This window comes from Diadema setosum, chromosome 12 (assembly GCF_964275005.1).
Source record: "Diadema setosum chromosome 12, eeDiaSeto1, whole genome shotgun sequence".
NCBI lineage: Eukaryota > Metazoa > Echinodermata > Echinoidea > Diadematoida > Diadematidae > Diadema > Diadema setosum.
The window spans coordinates 6,124,410-6,149,160 of record NC_092696.1 but is presented as its reverse complement, the minus strand read 5'-3'; the positions used below and the strand labels follow the sequence as shown (position 1 = coordinate 6,149,160).

Here is a 24,751-nt window from a genome sequence, read left to right as displayed (position 1 = left end):
TTTATTTCATTTTTCGAAAAGAAAAACCCATAAACATTGCACGTTCCTTGGTATAACAGAGAATATTAAGGTTGCATAAGCGAAACAAAGTAAACTGAGAAGAATATGATGAACCCTGTATAGTCATGCTTATGATTGATTTTTTTTAATTTACATTGTGTTATAATTTGTTGAAAGAAAAATGAGAATGAAATGAAATGAATGAAATGAATGAAATGAAATGCAATAATACGATGTCATAAGAACTGAAGTGATAAAGACGAAGTAACATTAACTTTCATTTACATTCTTACTGCTCTTCAGTCATGCATTGCGGCTTTGCCTACCTTGAAGCCGGCTCCATACGGACAAAGAACTTCACAAATACGGTCATGAAGAACCTTATGGACTCAGGTAAGTTTAAATTCTCCTTCTGCTGCTGTTGTTGTTGTCGTTGTAATGGTTGTCGTCGTCATCGTCATCGTCGTCTAGGTCGTCGTCGTCGGTGTTGTTGTTGTTGTTGAAATCTAACCTGCCTAATTAAGATTTACAAACCGAGAAGGGGCAACTTGAAAGCAGAGAGCAAAATTGAAGCTTTTTGATTAACAACAACAACAACAACAACAACAACAACAACGACAACAAAAATTTACACAATTTCGATTACCATACGTTCATATTTTATTGACCAATTGTTCTCTGGTAAGCATACTACCGTGGAGCATCATGTGAAATTTATTGCAACATCATCAAAGTTTTCGTCAGTGGCCACGGTATCAAATATGAAACCAATCTATTGTGATACGCAGCTAACCAATTATAAAGTCATAACTAAATGACTTCTTTTTTCATCACTTGCTTTGTGGCAAAATAGTTTTTAAAGCATATTATGGGCACAACAGGGAAAAGTCATTTTTTAGCATCCTATATCCTCTGTCCTTAACTTCGTCTTCTTATTTACTTTTAGAATATTCCTTTCCTTCAAGGGCATTGGTCCTATATATCCCTAGACAAAAGATTCCATACCAATCTTTGTATGAGCTATTCACAGGTGTCATAGGTATGGTAAGAATTTGTGCATTTCCTTTCAGCATACTGCATACTTATCATCAAACTAAATTATTGCTATCACTTATTCTGTTGTTATTATCATTACTATGGCTATCATTACTTGGCTTAGCATGGCTTTGTAACAACAATAAACGGTGAAAAAAAAAGTAAATGATGACTCAGCCCTACCCTTCCCCCTAATTCTGCCTGCGATGCTCGTATTTAACGCTGTCAAACACGAGATTCATTCCCCCTTAACTTCTCCCATCTATAGGTATAGGAGTTCTCGTCTATTGGGCCGTGGGGTTCGCCTTCGCCTTCGGCAAGGGCAACCCGTTCATCGGGCTGTCATACTTCTTCTTCGACAACCTCTCGGCGCAGGAGTACGCCTTCTTTTACTTCGAGTTCACCTTCGCCGCCGCCTGCACCACAATCATCTCTGGAGCCCTTGCTGAGAGGTTGGCCTTCCTCACGTACATCCTCTACTCGGCAGCAATGACAGGTGTGCGGCGGCTTAATTCCCTCTCCTTTCTCGTGTGTGTGTGTGTGTGTGTGTGTGTGTGTGTCTGTTTGTTTGTTTGATTGATTGTTAATATGTTTGATTGATTGTTTCATTGATTATTTGCTTGTTATGTTCTTGCACATGAGAACACACACACTCTCTCTCACACACACACGTGCGCGCGCACGCACACACATACATATCATGTGATACACGCACAGCCTCAAAATCAATTAAAGACAGAGTCAAGTATGCGAAAATGGAAACATCCATATCGCGATAGGGTGTATCAGATATACATTCCAATTACAGAAGCAAACACAGTAGCATATACGAAGGCCTACATGCACACAATCATACACACATAGGGATACGCCTGTCATATTATGCATACGTCATGGATAGACTAGAGTGGTTATGACTCTGTGATCTTAGATAGAATGCAACAAATTCTCGACAGTACTTGCTAAGCAAAGTTATTGACAAGATTTTGTCATGTAATTGTGTATTTCTAAGACAAATATAATATTATTCTAAGTTGCGTATACTGTGCAATGAGCACAAAATAATTTTGTTCAGGAAGTTGGCAAAGGGTGTCCTAATTCTTGCTTTATTCATCACCCTACTATATGCCCCAAAGATATCTCGAGCTGGCTTGATTTCTTTATAGTCTTGCTCGGGTTTGTCTGTTTGTTACTTTGATTTTTTTTTTTTAGATTGTGTTTATTTTTCTTTCAAAATGATTTCATACATAGCATCAACATTCTTTTCAGTAATATTAAATAAAACATAAGTATACAGATTATGATATACATGATTCGAAGAACGAGAATAAATGTGTAAATAATATATTGATTCCATTAAGTGAAATACATATCCTATTATCAAACTTGCAAATGATTACCTGAGAAATTATTCAGACTTAAGGACTGCCATAAAATCAGGTTCATGAACACGTTGCAGCCCAGAAAATCTGTGCATGATGACGTAGTATACATAGTTAGTATTTTATTATTTCGCAGAATGGGAAAAAGACCTGAACATAAAGTTGCATTATCTTTTTTAAAGTGCATGAGATGCTAAAAGGGTTTAGGTGTCGAATTCAAACAAAGATCAGTGGTTACAATCAGGGCACATTCCAATTTATGTCACATTTGTCGGGGGAAAAAAAAAAACAACTATTGGTTTGCTACTGCCTAAAAGTAATCAAACCCAGTATGGAGAGCACTACCTTATTATCGTCACACAGACTTAATCACCTGATCCGACTATAGATTACGTAGAATATATTCCCGGAATTCAAATAGAATGGTTCTTGCTGCGAGTTGTTTGTTTGTTGTTGTTGTTGTTGTTTTTTTTTATTTTAACTGATTGACAAATTGCATATCGTCGATGTAAATAAACACTGATTACTCAGTGTTAAGCGAGTAGTATAGCTATGATAAACATTATGGGCATACATATTCGGTGGGATTTTGACAGGCGTCACATCTACTAGACTACCGAGCTTCCGCCCAATATCCAGGAATGGTTCATAGCCCTATATAGAACAGCAGCTGGTTTAACACTCTGTCCAGCAATCAGAGGGTCTCGGATTCGAATCCCATCATAGGTCATGATTTTTGTCACGGCTACTTTTCAAATACTGAATAAACCGTATTTCAAAACCGTCGAAGAGCAAATACCATTGTGAACTGCAATTCCTTGGTTTGTCAACAAAAAGGTTCTTCAACAATGCAAATGGGTAATGAAAGATTACATAATACTGTGAGCTAAGCCGAAATTCCGCAGTGGCCCCACACAGTATTTTGTGTTATTTTCAAGCAACTCAATCAATAGTCTCTCTATGGCATGCTAGAGTTATGCCGTAAACAATAGATATAACAATAACAATATATGGAATACCAACAGAGGCCTATTTTAGGATAATAATTGCGCAGCATGCTTGTTTATTCTTTCAAAAGACAGACGTGTTTAAAACAAAAGTTAATGGATAAGTAAGCAGTTAACGTGTTGAAGAACACACAGCAATCTACTCCAAATTCATGAAATTCTTCCGTCGAGGTGTTTTCATTGCAATTGATTGACAAATTGCCCTATATCGACCTAAATAAGAGTTGATTAGAGGTTTCAGTATAGTAGCCATGATAGAACATCATGGGCGTACATACTCGAGCAGGTTCGTATAGGTTCGAAGCCTGCTCGAGTATTGCTACTCGCCCATGATTTTTTTTTTTTTATCATGGCGCTACTACAGTGTATTAGAACACTTATCAATTCAGTGCTTATTTACGTCGATGTAGGGCAATTTGTCAATCAGTGGCAACACGGCAATCTAGTTGTTTCTGTTGGCTATTATTATACCCATGGAACTCCACTTGTTTCAAATAGCCATTATTGCATTCTTGCCATTGGAAGAGACGCGAGTTTCTGTTTGAGTTCCGTCTACAAAAGAGTCATTGTGGGCGGGCTGTGTTTGCATTCAACGAAGAGGTGTTTGGGGAGTATCTCTTGTGAAACAAAAATTATTAAAGCATGATCTCTCCAACGGTTAATGAAGCATGTCTTGCCTTGTGGTATGAGGATGATTTTCAAGGGGAACTTGAACTTGTGAACCGCAGTCGGCATGGATATAGTCAAACGCGCATGAGTTCTTCTCATTCTTGATTCTATAATACATAATGCGCAGGATTGTGTATCCCCCCCCCCCTCCCCGGCTTACATACACTCACACAATACACATGCACACTTGTACACCTTTTAACGATATTTTTATTTGAATTCTGTTTGGTGTCACCATTGTTTTCACAATGAAGCGAATACAAACATTAATCTATAAATTAACGTGATCAAACTAAAGAAAAACTTCTGCTCAATCGGACAATTGATTGATCAGGTTTATTGCCATCCAAAAAACACACAGACGGGTGAAAAGTCCGAAGACTTATAATTCCCGTTTACAAAACAAATTATACACAAATACGTGAAGATACCTTTTACAATGTACAATGCAAAGAATATTATTATCACAAAACAAAGATTAAAATGGGAAACAATCGTTACCAAAAATCTACGAACAAATAAAACAGGCACCCCAACAACCTCATACATTGTAGATTGCACTGTATAATACTCTTTGTACACATATACAGTTGTATCTCCATCTATTTTTTCCTTAGTTTATATTTCATATCAAAATCAGCCTCTCCTTTTAGTCACATCCAAGGGGAGTGGATAATGTCGCTTTATATGTTTCAAATTGTTATGAATGCACTGTACATGAAGAGCTTAGCAAAATGAATGACATTGTTGAGTCACTTTTCATTGAGATTACTGTTCCTGGTAGTAAAAAAAAAATGTGATAGGTATTATTTACAGACCTCCTAATTCCAACAACAAAGATTTTTTATCGTATCTCACTGAGCTGCTTACCAACCCTTTATTTATAAACTCTGATTCCTTCATATTCGGTGATTTCAATATTGATTTGTTAAAACACACAACGGATAATATCTCGGGAGAATTTCTTGAGACATTCTTATCCTCTTCCTTCTTACCTCTTATTTCGAAACCGACTCGCGTTTCCCGTCAGTCGGCCACTTTAATTGACAACATATTTAGTAATGTTATAACCCTTCCAGATTCGTCGATAATTTTATCAGATATCACTGATCATTTTCCAATAATGACGCATTTTAAACTTAACCATATTAGCAAAAGTTCATCCCAGCCATCTTTGAGGCGTAGGGTAACCCAAGAAAATTTGTCTTCATTTTCTGCTTCTTTAGATGATCTCAGTTGGGATAGTGTGTTTGATACTGATGACATCAATTTGGCTATGAATAATTTTTATATTTTTGATATATTTTTAATAATCATTTGGATATTTGTATCCCTAAAAGAAAGGATAAGCGAGGGAATTATAAAACAACGCCAAAGCTTCCTTGGATTTCGAAGTCCATTTTGCGTTCGATAAATAGAAAAAATAAATTGTTTTATGTATTTAAAATGAAAAGAACTGAACAAGCACGATTGAAATATACCTTGTATAAGAATACCCTTATTAAGATAATACGTATTGAAAAGAAAAAATATTATTATAAGCAATTAGAAAGATATAGATGTGATATAAAAAGTACATGGAATATATTAAAACAAGCAATGAATGTATCAAATGAAAAGTCTGGTATATCGAAAATAAGATATAATGATGAAATTATTGATAATTCTGTGGATATAGCAAATATTTTTAACACATATTTTACAACAATTGGAGAAAACATTGCTCAAGAAATTCCTGATACTAATAAACATTTTTCTGATTTTCTAAATCAGTATAATATGCATTCAATATTTTTTACTCCTACCACTAGATATGAGGTTATTGATATTGTATCTGGTTTGAAAAAAAAAAAAAAAAAGTTCAGGTTATGATGACATAAGCAATATGATTTTGAAAGGTGTTATATCTTACGAAAGACCATTAGTGCCACGGAGAAAAAAAAACTACTATTTCAACTAATCTGTTTAAACAGATTATAATCTGTAATAACAGATTACGGTATTTCTACTAATCTGTTTAAACAGATTGTAATCTGTAATAACAGATTACGGTATTTCTACTAATCTGTTTAAACAGATTATGGTATTTCTTCTAATCTGTTATTACAGATTATAATCTGTTATAACAGATTAGTAGAATTACCGTAATCTGTTATAACAGATTATAATCTGTTTAAACAGATTAGAAGAAATACCGTAATCTGTTTAAACAGATTAGTAGAAATACCGTAATCTGTTATAACAGATTAGTAGAATTACCGTAATCTGTTATTACAGATTATAATCTGTTTAAACAGATTAGAAGAAATACCGTAATCTGTTTAAACAGATTAGTAGAAATACCGTAATCTGTTATAACAGATTATAATCTGTTTAAACAGATTAGTTGAAGTAATGTAATCTGTTTAAACAGATTAGAAGAAATACCGTAATCTGTTTAAACAGATTAGAAGAAATACCGTAATCTGTTTAAACAGATTAGTAGAAATACCGTAATCTGTTATTACAGATTACAATCTGTTTAAACAGATTAGTAGAAATACCGTAATCTGTTATTACAGATTATAATCTGTTTAAACAGATTAGTAGAAATAGTAGTTTTTTTTTTCTCCGTGGCACTAATGGTCTTTCGTAATATCTTCTGTTGCGGATCCTCTGGCACATATCTTTAATTTGTCAATGTTAAGGGGTGTGTTTCCAGAACAAATGAAAGTAGCTAAAGTTATTCCTATATATAAGAATGGAGATAAGTTAGATATAAGTAATAACGCATAGGCCTATTTCTTTATTATCTTGTTTGTCCAAGATTTTAGAGAAAATTATATATAAAAGAACGTTGAATTTTTTGAAAATGTATGGTGTTTTTACAAATTCGCAGTTTGGGTTCCGAGAAAAGCATAGCACCTGTCACGCTTTGTTAAATTTTGTTGATAAAGTAGCACATGCTTTAGATAATCACTCTCATATGATTGGTATCTTCCTGGACTTCTCCAAGGCCTTCGACACTATAAATCATGATATTTTACTATACAAGTTGTCTCATTATGGTATACGTGGGAAGGCCTTGGAGTGGTTCAGGAGTTATTTAATTGATCGCAAACAATATGTTTTTTTTTTTTTTTTTTGAATAATCATAACTCTGATATGAGAGAATTTAAGTGTGGCGTCCCACAAGGTAGTTTGTTGGGTCCGCTGTTGTTTATTGTTTACATTAATGATTTTTGTGTTTCTTCCGATGTTTTATCTTTCATACTTTTTGCCGACGATTCAAATGTATTTTATTCGCATGAAGACCCAAACACCCTATTTGTGCAGACAGTTAATTCTGAGTTTAAAAAAGTATGTGAGTGGATACGAGCAAATAAGTTGTCTTTAAATATCCAAAAAACTAAATATATGCTTTTCAGTAATACTTTAGATAATTTGAATATGGATATTTGTTTTGGTGATGCTGTTTTAGAAAGTGTTTCCCATATTAAGTTTCTCGGAATTACAGTCGATAATAAACTCTCCTGGAAATTTCATATTGATAATGTCTGTAAGAAAATTTCACGTAACATTGGTGTTTTTAATAGACTAAAATTTTCTATTCCTCAACATTCGTTGTTTACATTGTATTCATCTTTGATATTGCCCTATTTGAATTATGGAATTTTAGTATGGGGAAACACTCATCAAATATTATTGGATAGGGTTTTACTGCTACAAAAGAAGGCTCTTCGCATTATTTGTAACACCGTTCCATATTCTCATACAGATCCTTTGTTTTTCCATAATAACATTCTGAAAATTAAAGATTTGTTTTTGTTTCAACTCGGGCAATTTATGTATACTTATAATAATAACTGTCTTCCGTCTATCTTTAACTCCATGTTCATGCGCAACCGGACATATTATGGATATCCAACCAGACAGTCAAATGAATTTCATTTACCTTTATTAAGAACCGTGCTTGCTCAACAAACTTTTATTTATGTAGGTCCAAGATTCTGGAACTCCCTTCCCATGGACATACAAAATGCAACGTCATTGAATTCTTTTAAAAAGAGATTGAAGAGTTTTCTTTTGAAGTCTTATAATGCAACCGAATAGATATAATTCTGTAATGTATTTTCTTTCACTATAGGCAGCATTCTCTTGAGGCATCGACCATTTTTTACCGCGTTTAGTATTTTTGTATTCCTCACGTGCCCTCAGGGTTGCAGTCTGTTCCGCTGGAAAGCAGCTCAACACTGTTTCACTCTCGAAAACGCGTGGCTATTTGTCTCTGTGGGCTTCGCCCCGGTGTATGCATCAAAATAATTTAGGTTTTTTCTCTCTCTTTCTCTCTCTTCTCCCCATTTTCTGTTCCCTATTTTCACACTTTTGCTTTCTTTTTCTTCTTTCTTTCTTTTTTTTTTATTCCCGACTTTCCCAGTTTCCCGCAATCTTTGTAGTTGTAAGTTTTTCACCCCCTTTACTTCCCCTCTTTCCCACTTTTCCCTCAGAGGTGCCCACATGTTACAAGCATAGTCTTTGAGTGGGTACCTCCACTTTTTTTCTCACAGAGTGTATAAATAGAGTGTATATTTCTTTTTGTACCAAACATAAGGACATGAGCATGTTGTTATCCCTGTCTGACTATGTATATATGTATGTATATAATCAACGACTCGCATGCCAAATGTATCATATTGTTGTTGTTTTTTTGTACATTCTGTTGGAAAAAGAGTGAAAATAAAGTTTGAATTTGAAAGTTTGAATTTGAATGTTCAGGGAATTTCAAATAACACAGATTGATCCACAGGTTTGTATCTATCAAAAATATTTCAGCTTACACAAAATTTACGTTACCAGGCCCTTATACTCATCAATAAATACTTTACATTTTAATAAAATAAGGTAATAACCCTACTGATCGTTGAGACCACATACACACACACACACACACACACACACACACACACACACACATACACACACATTCACTCACTCACTCTTAAAACAGACGTTAAGATTATCAAAACAAGCATTCCAAAATAGCCACACACGCATTGCAAATTACACATCCTGAGCTATTGAACATTGAAAAAAAAAACATACTCATTGCATTCAAAAACAAAAGTACACAAACAGCACATTATACATTAAATCAAAATCAACAACTTTACCAATATTCAAACCTACCCAGCACTATATATTTAAAGTGAGTAAATTATCATCAATCAAAGCTGTGAAGTACATGTACATTGGAAACACACAATATAACATGTAAATTATCATTAGCATTCACATTATACCTTTGAGATTCTCCAAATTCCCCAAATTTCTTACATCTTTGGGTTTTATACCTGCTGAGTAAAATTAAAATTCGAATCCCAAAACTGTGGATGATAATTACAAATACAATAACAAAAACATGTATACACTGCCCAACAAATAAAGATCATTGACCAGTATGGCCTTCAACAGTCGAAATTCACCAAGATTAACAAATCACATTTAACCGAAATCTCTAAGTGATACACTGGTCCTGTTATAAGAACCTGGTGGCCGTACCTGCAAACCATAGAACGTCACATGTACAGCTGTATGACAAGATTAAAAAAAAAAAAGGACAGCATGACATTAAAGCCTGCTGAATCGCACAGAATAGACAAATGAAAAGACAGCATGACATGAAAGCATGCAGTAAACTAAAATCTCATGAAACACACTTGAATTGGTCAAACGAAATCCTGATTTTTTATATATATATATATCGTACATCGAAAGCATAACCCCTGTTCCTAAATCTGGGACTATTAATCGCCAATCCCTCACTCCCCCCCCCCCCCACCCCATGCTAACTCACTCCACCCACCTCAAACCCATCCCTGCCCACACAAAACACACATTACACACACACACACACACACTCACACACACACACACAAACAAACAAACAAACAAACACACGTTATTAATGCCAATTATTTGCTTCTTAACAATTAACAACACTGATGTATCATTACTATAGGCCAGATCTGTTTGTGTCTCAAGTAACGGGGTCATTCTCCTACAGCCACTAGTGCTGTTGGAAGCTCCTCAATTCCCTCTTCCGTTTCCACTGTACATCGTAAAGGATTTCTCTTTTTTTCTTTCTTTTCTTTCCATTCATTCTGTCGTGGCTCATTCATTTCAATGGTATATACCCCTCAGTCAAGTCACGTCAGGTTGTTGTGTTTCTCATGTCTTTTTACTGTGTATTACTGGAACATATCATTTCGCAAAACGTTTCCAAGTTGTTCGGCCCTTGTTGTCGGAACTCGGTTTGCAAGTGGCATAATGGTCTGCAACTATAGTCGGCTATCAAAATGTTTGCGAACTTTGTCATGTTCATGGTTTGCAGTAAGCATTGGTGGCTGGAGGTCGGCGACCAGGCTTCGCGAATGTGTGGCAGGTGCACATGCCTATTAAACTAAAGCGGTTCAGCCTGCTGTTTTAGTAGACCATGATAGATGTTGTACATGGTACTGGTTGCAACGCGCCTGGACATTCTTTAGCTATAAGTGTGAAGTCATAGGGGAACGGGATACACACCATGGGTGTTGATTCTAACACCAATCAAGTGTCAACAGAGGACCACGACACCGACAGGTGTAGAAAGTACGTTTGTATGGTGTTGATTGGTGTCTATCTGACACTTCGGGGTGTTAATTTGACACAACTGATATTTTGACAATGCACTGTTATCGATTTAACAAAGACACTATGGTGTTGATTTGATAGTGCTGGTGTTAATGTCAATGGTATGACATCAGCCTGGTGTCAATAGGAGTTCACACCAATTGGTGTTATACTGTGGTGTAAATGTATTTCCTTTTGTTTTCTCAAAAGTCAAATAGGCCTACTTTATCAGAAAGTTCTTGTTTGACTTGTTCAACTTCAAAACATCAAGAAAAACAGTATATACATGTACTTATAGTTACCTGTCTAAAAATAGTTTTATATTTTAAAGTGACACCGGAGGTGTTAATTTAAGACTAGAAAAATGAACATCGGGAATTTAACACCAGCTCCAACAGCGTTTCATATTCAACACCCGATTTTTTGCGGTGTACCTGAAAAAGAGATAGCTTACGTAAGAGGGGGAGAGGAAAGGAGGATTCTCTGTCATTATCGTCATATTTCTTCGTCAATAATAGCGAGCTTTAGATCTGCGACGCGAACGTGACGACGGCCACAAATGGTGTTCTGCACACGCGCGAGACAGCTGCTTCCATTGTCCAACTGGGGAGGCTGCGTCGTCTTACTGTTCGCGTCGCAGATCTAAAGGTCGTTAATTTGACACGGAGTTCGGCACGTCGTGACTACAGAACGCTTCTACAATCCCGGCGCTGCGTCTATACGTGATTCTGCTGGTCATTATTATATCGCTGTCACATTTCTTTCTTGGTTCGGATTAGTTTCAAGGCAAAAAAAAAAAAAAAAAAAAAGGTAAATCGGTCAGGCCATTATTGTTGGCGATTCTATGCACAAAATTTGAATTCGTCGTTTACCCATTTTCCTTCAACCCCCCCCCCCCCACACACACACACACCAAATTAACAACGACCACATACAATACGCAAATAGACCTACCTATTGGCAGTACCTCAATCGCGTCGCTCAGGAATTTAAAATAACCAGGTAAAAACCAATGATAAGGGTAAAAGAAGGTCATAGGCTGAATAGTTGCACAGTAAAGTCTATGATTATAGGTGAAAATGTTTACCACTTTGCTTTGAGCTTTTCTCATTTCGTCTTTATCATTTCGTCTATTCATCTTTTCATTCTTTTTTTTTTTTACTTTATCTCATCAAGGACGACATCGTAAAGCGCAAAACACCAGCCACGATCAAAATAACTCTTCCCTACGGATCCGCATGAATGTCGAAATGTTTGGGGGCCTGAATTTATGAATGTACACTAGAAAAAGCATTAAGCATTGGGAACGGCGTGAGTGATGTAAAACAAGCAGTCTTACCGACTAACTAACTTACCAACTCAGTAACAAAACAGCAACCGCAACAGCATCACTGCTTGCCGTCCTCTCACCCGTGAATTCAAAGTTATGATTGTAAGTCTGTACAAACTACGGGCATTCGTTATAAATGCAGTTAAGTTTTTCTTAAAGGGGAAATCAAATCCAAATATGAATTAGTCTGATAAGAAAGAGTAAAATATTACGAGTTCAACGGTGAGAGATCGGATGAAAAATAAGAAAGTTATGACATTTTGAAGTTCCATTATTTTTTTGGGGAAACAGTTCTTGAACAGTGAGCATGTCATTTCCTCACAACTATCTGTATAGTTTGCGTATAAAATTATGAAATTTCTCGTTTTTTATTCACACGCAATTATGCAAGAGGATCAAATCTCCAGAATATACAACTGATCTATATTCTGAAGTTATTCAACAAGGAATAACGTCATGTTTCAGATTTCAAGACGGAAACATTGAGTATCCTTAGTTTTTTGTACACGCTCAGCAGAAAATTGTGAAGGTATGACATGGTTATAGCTCACTCATTTGCATATTCATATCCACGGTACAAGAACTGTTTCCCAGAAATCAGCAAAACTTACATTTAGAAATGTCATAACTTCCTTATTTTTCATCCTATTTCAGTCAAGTTTTTACCTTTGAACTTGTAAAATTTTACTCTTTTTTCGGACTAACTTATATTTGGACTGGATTTCCTCTTTAAAAGAAGGAAATAATGTGTAATGCAATGAATGTCGTAGACAAGTCCTTGGTTTCCATTAATAGATGGTATCATATTTTGGATTAAAAATTATTCTACACTATAGGTTGAAAGAGCTTCACGTGATTATAGATATTTTGAGCTTAGAATATATCACAGTGTTGGCATGCTGACGCTGAGGTATAGGTACTATTCGCAGAATTACGTCACTCTTTATAACGGCATTTCCCAAATAGTATGTATCTATTTGTGAAATGATGTCACAAAAAAATATATTGCACTATATTTTGTCCGTCAAGAACCATCTAATACGACATAAAATGCACGCTCTTTCTACATTGGATTTTCAGTAACCCAATATATTAATGCGCCATCAATCTATAGTGGCATATTATGGAACCTGCATCTTGCAGTCGTGAGTGTTGTAATTTTCATAGTCTTGTACATAGGAAAAGGGTTAAGGAATTATGAGGTGACGTCATGGACTTACATTCAAAACATTTCTAGCTACTGTATATGCTGTTTTTGTCGCGTACAGATGTTTTCGCATGTGGGGAGGTCACAGACATTTTCGCGAGATATTGTTTCGCGAATTGACATCGAGGGTTATTATATACATGCGCTAGTTACATTAGTGGACATGACTCCAACCCCAAGCACCTTCTGATCTGGAGATTCTCCCGCCCGAAACCCCTAGCAAACGGGAGACTCCAAGTTGATGTGTGCGAAGCACGTGTATAGGGTTCTAGATGTTCTCTGGTGCTATCTAAGGCTTATTTTTTCAACATACGATAGCAATAAGTAAGAAATCCTTTCCACCGGGAGACACAGAGCCAGGGCGGGAGAAATCAAATCTCCAGCGGGAGAACGGGAGATTTTGCAAAAATGGGTTTTCGGCGGGAGATCTCCCGTTGAAAACGGGAGAGTTGGAGTCTCTGCTAATTATTTTTTAGTGTTGTCAAGGTTGTTAAATAAGCGGTCTTACTGTGATTCGCTAAAGTCGCGAAAATTATACCATCTCGAGAAAAAAAAAAAAAGCCTACAGAGTATTATGTTTTTCTCCGTTTCTTTGGCAGGCTTTATATATCCGGTGATTTCTCACTGGGTCTGGGCAGAAGAGGGCTGGCTGAATTCCGGGCCTGGTATACCGGGTGTTACCATGCAGGTTGGTCAAAACAAGTAACTGCATTTCAATGGAATTGAAACAAAACACTAATTAAATAAACAAACAAACAAACAAACAAATAAATAAACAGACAGACAAACAGACACACACACACATACATACCCTGACAATCAATGAAACAAACAAGCTGACCGACAAACAGAAAATTAAAAAGAGAGATAATAATAACACGATGCATTTCACCAAGTGCACCGCGATTCGCCCAGTGTAGGTTCATCAATTTAAACATTGAAAAGGCTCGCGCTTCCTGTTTCATACGTGCGGTGTCTACTCCGAAGAGTGCACGTCGAAAACGTTCAGTAGCAGTATTTTTTCCAATAGCGGTCATTGTTCTTTTGATAAGGTACAGCACGCACATAGGAAAATAAAGTGGAGGAGCAGTTGAATCGAAATTGGAACCTCTACGTATCATCAACTGGTGAAAACCTCACACAAAGAAAAATATATCCACGAATAGTTGACGCAGAGTCTATCTTGGCTGCATTAGAATGCTCCAACAATTCAATTCGGGTTTTTATCTATCTTTATTTATCATTCATCTATTCTCCAACCTCACAAAGGCCTATATCCCTTTGCGGCCTCAGGCTTTTTTTTTCTCTCTCTCTGTCTCTCTCCTTTAAAGGGGGTCCGATTCAAGGTACTACATTTTCATCGAATACATATTTTATACTCTATAACAATTAAGCCGCCGAAAGTATTCACGAACAGATTGATAATGTAGGTATTTCTGGAGAGGTAAAGAGAGAGAGAGGGGGGGGGGGGGAGAACCATGCTACTGGATATGAATAAAAAGAAAAAAAAAATGAGGTTCCAATCGATTGACCATGTGAGACACATTCAAATTGAAAGGTCACGGACAGGAGCCAAAGTATTTCCAACTATCTTCAAGAGCGACGCAAAATGTAGGTAGCAGTTTGGAATCATTTGAAAATCAGAACTGTACTACATCAAGACAAGCTGAGACCATTTATATTGTTATAATGTTTCGCCCTACTATGAGCCAAGGATATGCTTATATCACAACTAGTTTTAGGCGAATATATAGCAGCTTAATTTCGCCATACCTAGAGTGCAGTATTGACATATTCACACAACATCAATATTTTCCCTCAGAGTGTGATACAGGACTTGAATCTATTATACACACCACCTTTCTGTTGACTTTTAGAATGTGTTTAGATAGCAAAAAACATAAATGGAAAAAAAATGAAATATGGAAGGCACGTTTCATTAGGATGACTTTGGTTTACTTCGTTTTCAGATATCTCAACCATTTCAAAAACGGATTTTCATCAAATCATCGTTTAATTCCTCTTAGAATTGTTGGTCCATACTCTTATGCTCTGCATCACTGTATTACATAATAAAAGTTGTTTCCAATCATCTGCCGAAAGGTTTAAATCTGAATCCCCCATCTTAACCCAAACTATACCATCCCTCTAAGCATGCTAATATTGACTCGCACTGAAAGGGTTACAATTATTTCGCCCCCTCCCCTTCTCCCCATCCAGGATTTTGCCGGAAGTGGTGTCGTGCACATGGCCGGGGGTACTGTAGGGTTAGTAGGAGCCGTGCTTTTGGGTCCGAGGCTGGGGCGATTTGACGAGCAAGGGAGGCCGAGACAGCTCGTTCAACCGACCATACCTGTGAGTATGTAATGCTGGTCGTTACTATCCATTACCTCTAAACCCTGCGTATGGATTACTTACGAGTATTTATGTAAATGCAGTTTGTGTGAACACATTTGATGGTCTTCCATCTCAACAGTAATCAGTGGGTATATTATGAAATGTTTTGCGACGTACCAGGATGTTAAAGCATTGCCTTGCAGAAGGCTCTTTTTTTTTTTTGTACAGTGCTTGCATTTGGAAAAACTGTTTTTATTGTAATAAACATTGAAATCAAGTGACTAATCTCTGATCTTTTGAGTTGATATACTTTTTGGCCTTAAAATCATCCCCCCCCCCCCCCCCGTCATCCATCCTCGGTTCCAATGGTTCCACTGCTCCTGTGAAGGACTCGCGGATGTCGCTGGTTCAGGAGATTATATCAGAGTATTCAAAGGCTATAATAGCGTATGCCTCGCGTACACATTAGGAACCTACGTTCAGGAGAAACTTTGGCAAAGTCCAGATACCTTCGAATACGTTCAAATTCTCTGGCAAAAAAAAAAAAAAAAAAAAAAAATCTTGTTTTCAGATGTTCGCCTAAAAATGATGATGACCGCATGCTAACCGTATTACTAGTATAAAGCGAAGGAAAGCGTGTGTGCAACGTTCATCCAACTCATGCTGGGCGTTCGAAACGAATGACAAAGGAATGCCCGTCGGATGCTAATATATGCGTCATCGAATGTATTCATAACAACATCTTCAACCAAATCTCTTTAGTAGCGTTACTGAAAAAAAAAAAAAATCGATTTTCAATACATTTTGAAACGGGATCCATCAATTTCCACATAATCTTTCACCTCATATTGGCACACTCTTGAATATCATCCAGTTTATAACTCAAAGTATTTTTTTTAATTCAAGCACCTAATGTGACGTAATAGTCTCTTAGAAGTGGAAATAGATTGAATCAAAATAAGTCCCGAATTTAAGTTTGTATTTCGCGATGAGGTGAACGAGCTACTCACATCTAAACCGCTATCTGAACTGTGCGCAATCGTTAATCTACCGGTAGACCAGCGTCAGGCACGTCAGATGAACGCTTTGTGAATGCTGAAGTGGTTTGGTATATACTGTGCATTCGTTGGGCATCCGTTAGCCATTATGTCACACTAACGCTGTGTACACGCTGTAAAAAGTTTCAGATGGGCTGGACGTATTCTGACGAACGGCGGACGAATAAAACACGAATAGCCAGCGTGTACAGCGTTCAAACAGCGAATGTTCAACGAATACATAGTATACTAAACGTACATAGTGTTTTGATTGATAATGTTGTCATCCGCTCAATGTTTTGAACATTTTCAAAATGTTATTAGGGAAAACCTCTTCCAGTGTATTTCATTTGAATTCCTACAAACAGGTGACGAACATAACAACCGTCAAACATGATATGAATTATACGCATCGGATGCGAATGTTAATGAATTCGTTGGCATTTCGTGGCATTCGTTGGATACGTTCTAGTGTAACGTTGCCATAACGGTTACTTTGAAACATTAATCTCATAGACAAATTAGGAGTGCTTTGTCTAGAGGGAAAATCTCTTCCAGCGTAAATCGCGCGAATTCCTGCGAACGCGTAACGAATACAACGACCGTCAAACATGAGTATTATGAAGTGAACGATATGCAACGGTTGCGAATGTATCTTCAAATCATTTCATTCGTTGGCTCGTTTATCATGTTTACGCTCTGGTGTAAACACGGCCTTAACGGTAACTTTGAGAATCTCTTAGACTAAGCAGGAGTGTATCAGCAGGCTACTGTAGGCATGAACAACGCTCAATTCTGAGTTTCCAGTACGAGTCATTGAGTGCAGGAATGAAGTGTGACACCATGCTAATTTCCAGATAGTGACATAGGTTGATCAAACTCAGCAGATTAGGACAGAGAACGGCATATACAGAGTTCAAAGTTAAGGGTAACACGGAAGTACTTTTTAATTTAAAGAAGATCCTACCTCAGCATAAAGGATTTCTTTTTCTCCTGCTTTTTGACCGAATAAAATGTAAGTTTTACGATTTTTTTTTTAAAGAAAGTTAAGAAAATGAAATCAAATATCTTACATAGTAATCATTATTGTCTTTAGATGTTACCATTCTGGATAATGAATTCTTTGCATTGAGCGTAATTCTGTTTCTTTACGGGTTTAAGCTGGACGTTCTTAATGCGCACTTATCTATATTGGTTATGATTTTGGTTAGCAAGTTTTAAATAGATTTTGAACAGGAAACGATGAATGTAAAGCTACGGGAATAGTTAATGTTCTGTTCAATACGTCATTATCACATGCAATTCACGTTATTTTCACAATTGCTTACTTGTTTATTTAACCAAACCAAAGTTGATATCACTATAATATTGTATTCATGTTTTGTTGAAACTTATATGATTCAAAGTTCCTTAAAGTATTATGTACTCATGACATGTAAGCGTTATGTATATTGCTTTGTATTACTTTATATGGAAATAAAATAATTTGAATTTGAATTGAATTCCCCATTCCCGATTTCTGCCACCACCGTCACCACCACGACCAACATCAACAGTACATAGCCCTCGGGACATTCATTCTGGTGTTCGGCTTCATGGCATTTAACGGTGGTTCTGCCCTCACTCTGTCGAAGCGAGGAGATAATGTGGTCGTCGCTCACTCGATCATCTGCACCGTCGTCTCTGTCGGGGCCTCGTCGACGACCACGACGGCGGTGGTCAGGCTCTTTGGTTCGACCAAGCAGTGGAACTTTACCCTAGTCTGCAATGGCGCTCTGGCCGGAGCGGTGAGAAATCTTCAAACTGGACATTCACTCAACTGTTATTTATGTCTGTTTTAGTATAATTATGATACAAATATATCAATATTTATATTATGTACATATACAGTATGTCCCCCCTCCTCCCCAAGAAAAATACAGTCAGATTCCTGCACTAATAACTTTCAATATGATTGCACTGTCAGAATGCTATTACAGGGTCTGAAAATAAAACATCTTACCTACATTTTGCAGAAAACCAAATTTATTTGGTTAAGTGGTCACAGAGAAATGTGAATCATTGTAAAGCATGTCATGGGTCTGTTTCAGTAATCGGCAAGTTTAGCACTTGGATGTTATTGGAACTGCATATTAATGTCTGAACACAATGGACAGAACTTGGAGCGACCGGATTCCTTACATGCTCTACAAAACTCCTCATTTCTCTTTGACCACTGAAGCAAATCGGATGGGGCATTCTGTTAAACATGTGGGTAATAAGTCATTGTTTCATAACCTGAAATTTTATTTGAATTGATTTACTATTCTTAAAGCTATCATTGCGGAGGGTCCCGTTACATTTTTTTTTTCCAATGGGGGGGGGGGGCAAACGGTATATTTTGCCCGTTTATGTTTACTGTTACTTGCGTTGTTGAAATCATTATGTCCTCAGTATGTAGGAAGGCAGAGAAGGTCGTTTGATATTATGTGACCGTGCATCACAATACCAACAAAAAAGTCGTACCCCTTGATTTTACGCGAGTACTCAAAAAAGGTAAAACTGGTCAACCAAGTCAATCTTGAGTTTTTCATATTTTCATAGAAAGCTATTCTTCTTCTACATTATGCTTAAGTTTGGGATAATGAAATGAATGAGAAACTGTGTTTTCAGCAGTTTTTCTTCAACCCTTTTTTGTAGAGTAGTGTGATCAGGTGTGTCTTAGAGGCCCCTTTGCATTTCTTAAAAATCCTTTGCACACTTTCAAGTCTAATAACTAACCAACAGGATAATGCTACTGCTTTGAAAGTTGGCATAAATCATGGACAGAATGTGTTAATAAAGCATGCTTAATTTCAGCTTACTAGTAATCTGATTAATCTCTTCATTATTAAATTGTTGCTACAGAGGTTTACATACTATTTTGTCCCATTTAACGCAGAGCTAGCATGGCTCGGTAAAGATTAAGTGCTTGAATAGACCCTGTTAACACTACTTCAGAACCTCTAAACTGAATAGAACGGGCATATTACCCCTCTCAGAAACATTATCTCATTATGTAATTGAGATTGGATACACAGACAATGCGCTGATGATGAAAAAAAGGTTAAATTGGTATGAGGTCTGCCAGAAGTGATGATGTAATGAATGAATGAATGAATGAATGAATGACTGCTGTTGTTATTGTTGTTATTGTTGTTGTGCTGTTGTTGCTGTTGTTGTCATTGTTGTCGTTCTTTTTTTTTAGGTGTCGATTTGCGCTGGCTGTGATGTTGTTCCAACTTGGAGTGCACTCATAATCGGCTGCATAGCTTCTTTAACGTACCTCGCATGGAGCTGGCTGGTACTCAAACTACGCATCGACGATCCCGTGGACGCTGTTGCGGGTAAAACACACGCACACACTCACACACACACACACACACGCACACACACACACACAAACAAACAAACAAATAAACAAATGCCACGACAAACAAAAATAGATAAAAAGAAAAAAAAAATCAATGCGGTAAGCACACATACGCTATGTGTACCAGGTAATTAACGAAAAATGCATGTACATATATCGTTGATGGAATGGCAGAATGAACTTTCGAAGCAGAGTAACCAATTATTATAGTCCATGGGCCAAGAGCCGAAAAATGGGTTGTTGGTACCACCCGAGGTGGCAAAACCTTTTTGGTGTCATTTTGTTTGTCGGACATAGATACGCTTATCAAGCTATGATAGCATTTCCAAATGAGTAGCTTAGTCATAATAAATGAATTTTTAACCAATTTGGTCTCGTTTTTATATCCCTATACTTCTGAATCGAAACTAACCGCTATACAAATACGATATTGGAAATGGTTTGAATATGGCAGAATGTAAATATGGCAGAATGTAAATATATACTTAAAGAGCACTTTATGGAAAAATGGCAAAAACGATGGGAAAAAGCAGAATCTCCACTGAAGTTGATACAAAAAACAGTTAAGAAAACTTTTCAATGTTCCCTAAGCAACTGGAAGGAACAGTCTATTATGCGTAAATTGAGAATGGGAAATATTTCTTTGAATTATTATTTGTTTAGATTGAATATCCATGAAAATGGAATGTGTCCGAATTGTCCACATATTTTTGAAACAGTCACTCATTTTTTATGTGGATGTCCAAAGTATATAATAGAAAGAAGTAGGTTATTAGCAGAAATAGATACCACTGACGTGCGTCATTTGCTGTTGGTAGGAACTACTAACTCAAAGCATATGCGTGCTTCTGTTCAGTATGTCCAGAGGACAAAAAGATTTACTCAAACACATAATTTTATTAGATAAGTATATGTTTTGATTTAATTATTTTGCACATTGCACACAGCCCAGATGTTTGCTTTATGTCTTAGCGTTGTTTTGTTTTTCTAATATCATGTACATTTGTGATAAAATTCACGTTAAATACTCCCGATTAATCACGAGCACCGATCGAGCCCCTCTCGTGTATTGGAGTGGCCTAGGCAGGTGGACAGCCAATCATGGCCCCTCCTTACCGAGAAGTCTGCTCAAGGTACCGAGCCGGACTGGCCAGAAAATACGATCGTCGATTGGGCAACTCGAACCGAGGCTAGCGAGGGATATTTATTTGATTTGATATGATAGATTAATTTTGAATGATTTGCAATAAAATAAAAATAATATAGGGTGAAATTTGGAAATTTATGGAAATTTTATGAAAATAGATTTGGCGTAAATATTCCTCGAGGAATTATAAACGCCAAATAAATTCAAATAACAACAGCAACAACAACAACGAGCACTGCCTTCTGTATGTCCACAGGTGTTCTGTTGTAAACGCGGTGCGCTTAGTCTTTATTCAAGGCAGCGAAGGGAATATCCAAAGGGTTATGATGTCCACAGCTGTCACGCCGTGCGCTTAGTCTTTATCTAGAACAATGTACCGTTATCATATCTAAAGTTCCTAATAAAAGGGATTATCTATACTGTTTTTATACCAGCCTCTCAACAAATACATCAGTTTTAAACAAAAATCACTTACAAAATCATTTACAACATTATATTATTATTATTATAATGTATTGTAGTGTACCGGTACATTGTTTTTGCATAATCTTTCATTGTTGGATGGAAATAAAGCGACATTGGCGTGGTATTAGCGTTTTCAACCCAGCTTTTTCACCGGAAAATGATAAATAATTGAAAAAGACGCTAGAATTCACGAGAAATTGCTTTTTTGTTGTTGTTGTTTTTAGATAAAGGGATATACACTGTATCATAAGCTTTGGATATTCCCTTCGCCGTCTTGAATATTAGACTAATCGCTTTGGACATCATAACCCTAGGATATTCCCTTCGCTGCCTTGAATAAAGATTAAGCGCACGGCGTTTACAACAGAACACCTGTGAACATACAGAAGACAGTGCTCTTCTTTGTATAGCGGTTGGTCTCGATTCAGAAGTACAGGGATATAACAACGAAACCAAATTGGTTTAAAATTCATTTACTATGACTAAGCTACTCATTTGGAAATGCTATCATAGCTTGATAAGCATATCTATGCCCGACAAACAAAATCACACCAAAAAGGTATTGCCACCTCAGATGGTACCAATATCTGGCCTGGCCCATGGACTATTATTACTGTGTGTGTGTGTGTGGGGGGGGGGGGGTTGAATTTCCAGGTAGAGTTTCCAAAGATAGAGGAAAACCTGATAGATACTCACTAGTTCAAGATCAGCTCATATATCAGAATAATGATTTGATACGATTTATGACTGTCATATCAGCTGTTTTAGTCTGCTTATATGAGGCCAGGCGGGGAGAAAGACCCCAGAAAGAGGATATTCAGATCATGCCAATATTGTCAAAATGATCAGATGGTGTTCTACACCTTGACTCGTTTGTTTTGTTCCGAACGATGGGTTACAGCTCACACACACACACACACACACCAAAAAAAAAAAAAACCCCACACATTCCAGACGTGAAGTCCCGAGAACAATTATATACAGTGATTCTTCGAATTGCCAGGGATGTGCTATACGATTGAATACAATTTCTTTCCAATTTTCTTTTTGGTATTTTCTCGTTCCTCTTTCTGAACGGGACAATCAAAATTCTGCCGAAATTAAAGTCGCTCACTCCAAAAGGACCTGGGATGCTGCACTCACTGAATGATGTAGGCCTAGATGGGAAATCCCAACAATATTAGCTATTTATTATTGACATGGATGGAAAGAAACTGGTAACTGCAGCATACTCGTCACCAGGTTTACCCAGATAGAAGACGCCTACGATTGTCACGCCAATTCATTTTTAGACAGCCGGACATCTTCATGTTCTTTTGGCAAGTAGGTTTGGCTTGCTTCAAACCAGACAAGACAGCACTTCCCAGAAAAATAAACCCTTTATCAATCAAAATAATGCCTTATCTGCCTTTGAAGGAAATGCAACAAATTCATTTGGAGTACAAATGGAAAAATGTATCTGTGCAATGCAGTATATGATTATTATTTGTAGACCCTGTAGCGTGGGGATGCATGGGTGGCCCGATTCATTCGCTGCCCACCACGGTACATTCGAAAGCCATGAAAAGCACCGGTCAGCGAATTCAGTTTCGTTTGAGATGGGGCTTCAGGTTTCCAACGTTTTAGTAATGATTTTTTCTATTTTTTTGTGTTTTTTTTTTTTGTTGTTGAGATGATGAGAAACCTAGAATAAAAGCATATATGGATAAAGCATATAATTCTAAGAAGAATTCAAAGTTTATTTGATGAAAATTGGTGTGAAATGGCCAATATACACAAAACAAAGCGAACCTAATAAAAGATGGAACCCAACTTTTATTAGGATTTTTTTGTTTTACTTTGTTTTGGATATCTTAGTCATTTCAAAACCGTTTTTCATCATATTGATTTTGAATTCCTCTTAGAATTGTGTGGTCTTTAGCATTTCATGAAGGGGTTTCTAAATATCTCCCAAAAAGTTAAAATCTTCGTCTTCATTTCAACCAATACTATATCATTCCTTAAAGGACAAGTTCGCCTTCATTAACATAAGGATTGAGAGAATGTAGCAATATTAGTAGAACTCATCATTGAAGGGGTTTCTAAATATCTCCCAAAAAGTTAAAATCTTCGTCTTCATTTCAACCAATACTATATCATTCCTTAAAGGACAAGTTCGCCTTCATTAACATAAGGATTGAGAGAATGTAGCAATATTAGTAGAACTCATCATTGAAGTCAAGTGCTCTTTTATTATGCCAAAAAATTGAAAATATGTTGAATTTTCTTTACATTTAGTAGAGCAGATAAGCCGAAAAATTTTGCAAAATTTGACTAAAGCATAAAACTTTCACCAGTGTTAGCACATGTTATAAGATTCATTTTAAGATCGGGAGGTAAGTCTGAATTGGCCTCTGATGTCCTCCAAAATTCAATGACCTCAAAATTTGATGAAAATAGATATTTTGCGCCATTGATGAATGTTAAAATGGTAATGATGTACTAAAAACTAATTTTTAGTTACAGTGGAATTGTCTTCATGTTCCATAGAACCATGCCAGGTTTCTACCTTTGACCTCTGATGACCTCAAGAGGTCAATGACCTCAAAATATCATAATATTGATATTTTGTCATTATATAAACACGGCAATGATGTACTAAAACCATGTTTGTTTGTTTTGGTTGTTTGTTTGTTTGTTTGTTTGTTTGTTTGTTTGTTGTTTTTTTTTTGTTTGTTTGTTTGTTTGTTTGTTTTTGTTTTTTTTTTACAGTGGAATTGCCTCAATGTTCCACCGATCCTTGACAGGTTTCTACTTTAACCTCTGTTGATCTCAAATGACCTCAAATTATCAGAATTTTGAGATTTGGTGCAATTGGTTGATGATAAACATGATAACGATGTCTTAAAAATTCATTTGTGTTACAACTGAATCGCTTCCCTATTTCTCAGATCAAGGGAAATTATTTACATGTCTCTGCCTTTGACCTCCGAGGACTGTGACAGGTCAATAACCTCAAAATATGAGAATATTGATATTTGACGTATATTCAATGGTTAACTGTATACCTGGTGTGTAATCACGCTTCATGCTATTAGCATTTATGCTACAATAGAA

At 36.6% G+C, this 24,751-nt stretch overlaps 1 protein-coding gene across 1 annotated transcript; it reads left to right on the top strand.

The window, feature by feature from the left end:
• Window positions 1–305: 305 nt before the first annotated feature.
• LOC140236316 (putative ammonium transporter 1) lies at window positions 306–24,464 on the top strand. The gene is made up of 7 exons (XM_072316268.1): window positions 306–393; window positions 1,304–1,531; window positions 13,878–13,966; window positions 15,499–15,633; window positions 18,209–18,439; window positions 19,879–20,017; window positions 24,442–24,464. The coding sequence occupies exons 1-7, from the start codon at window positions 306–308 to the stop codon at window positions 24,462–24,464; spliced, it is 933 nt and encodes a 310-aa protein (XP_072172369.1).
• Window positions 24,465–24,751: the final 287 nt, after the last annotated feature.

Coding starts and splice junctions, on each gene's coding strand:
- LOC140236316 (XM_072316268.1), top strand. CDS start 306: ATGCATTGCGGCTTTGCCTACCTTGAAGCCGGCTCCATACGGACAAAG. Junction 1,532..13,877: donor CTACTCGGCAGCAATGACAG/GTGTGCGGCGGC, acceptor TTTCTTTGGCAG/GCTTTATATATCCGGTGATT. Junction 15,634..18,208: donor TCGTTCAACCGACCATACCT/GTGAGTATGTAA, acceptor CAACATCAACAG/TACATAGCCCTCGGGACATT.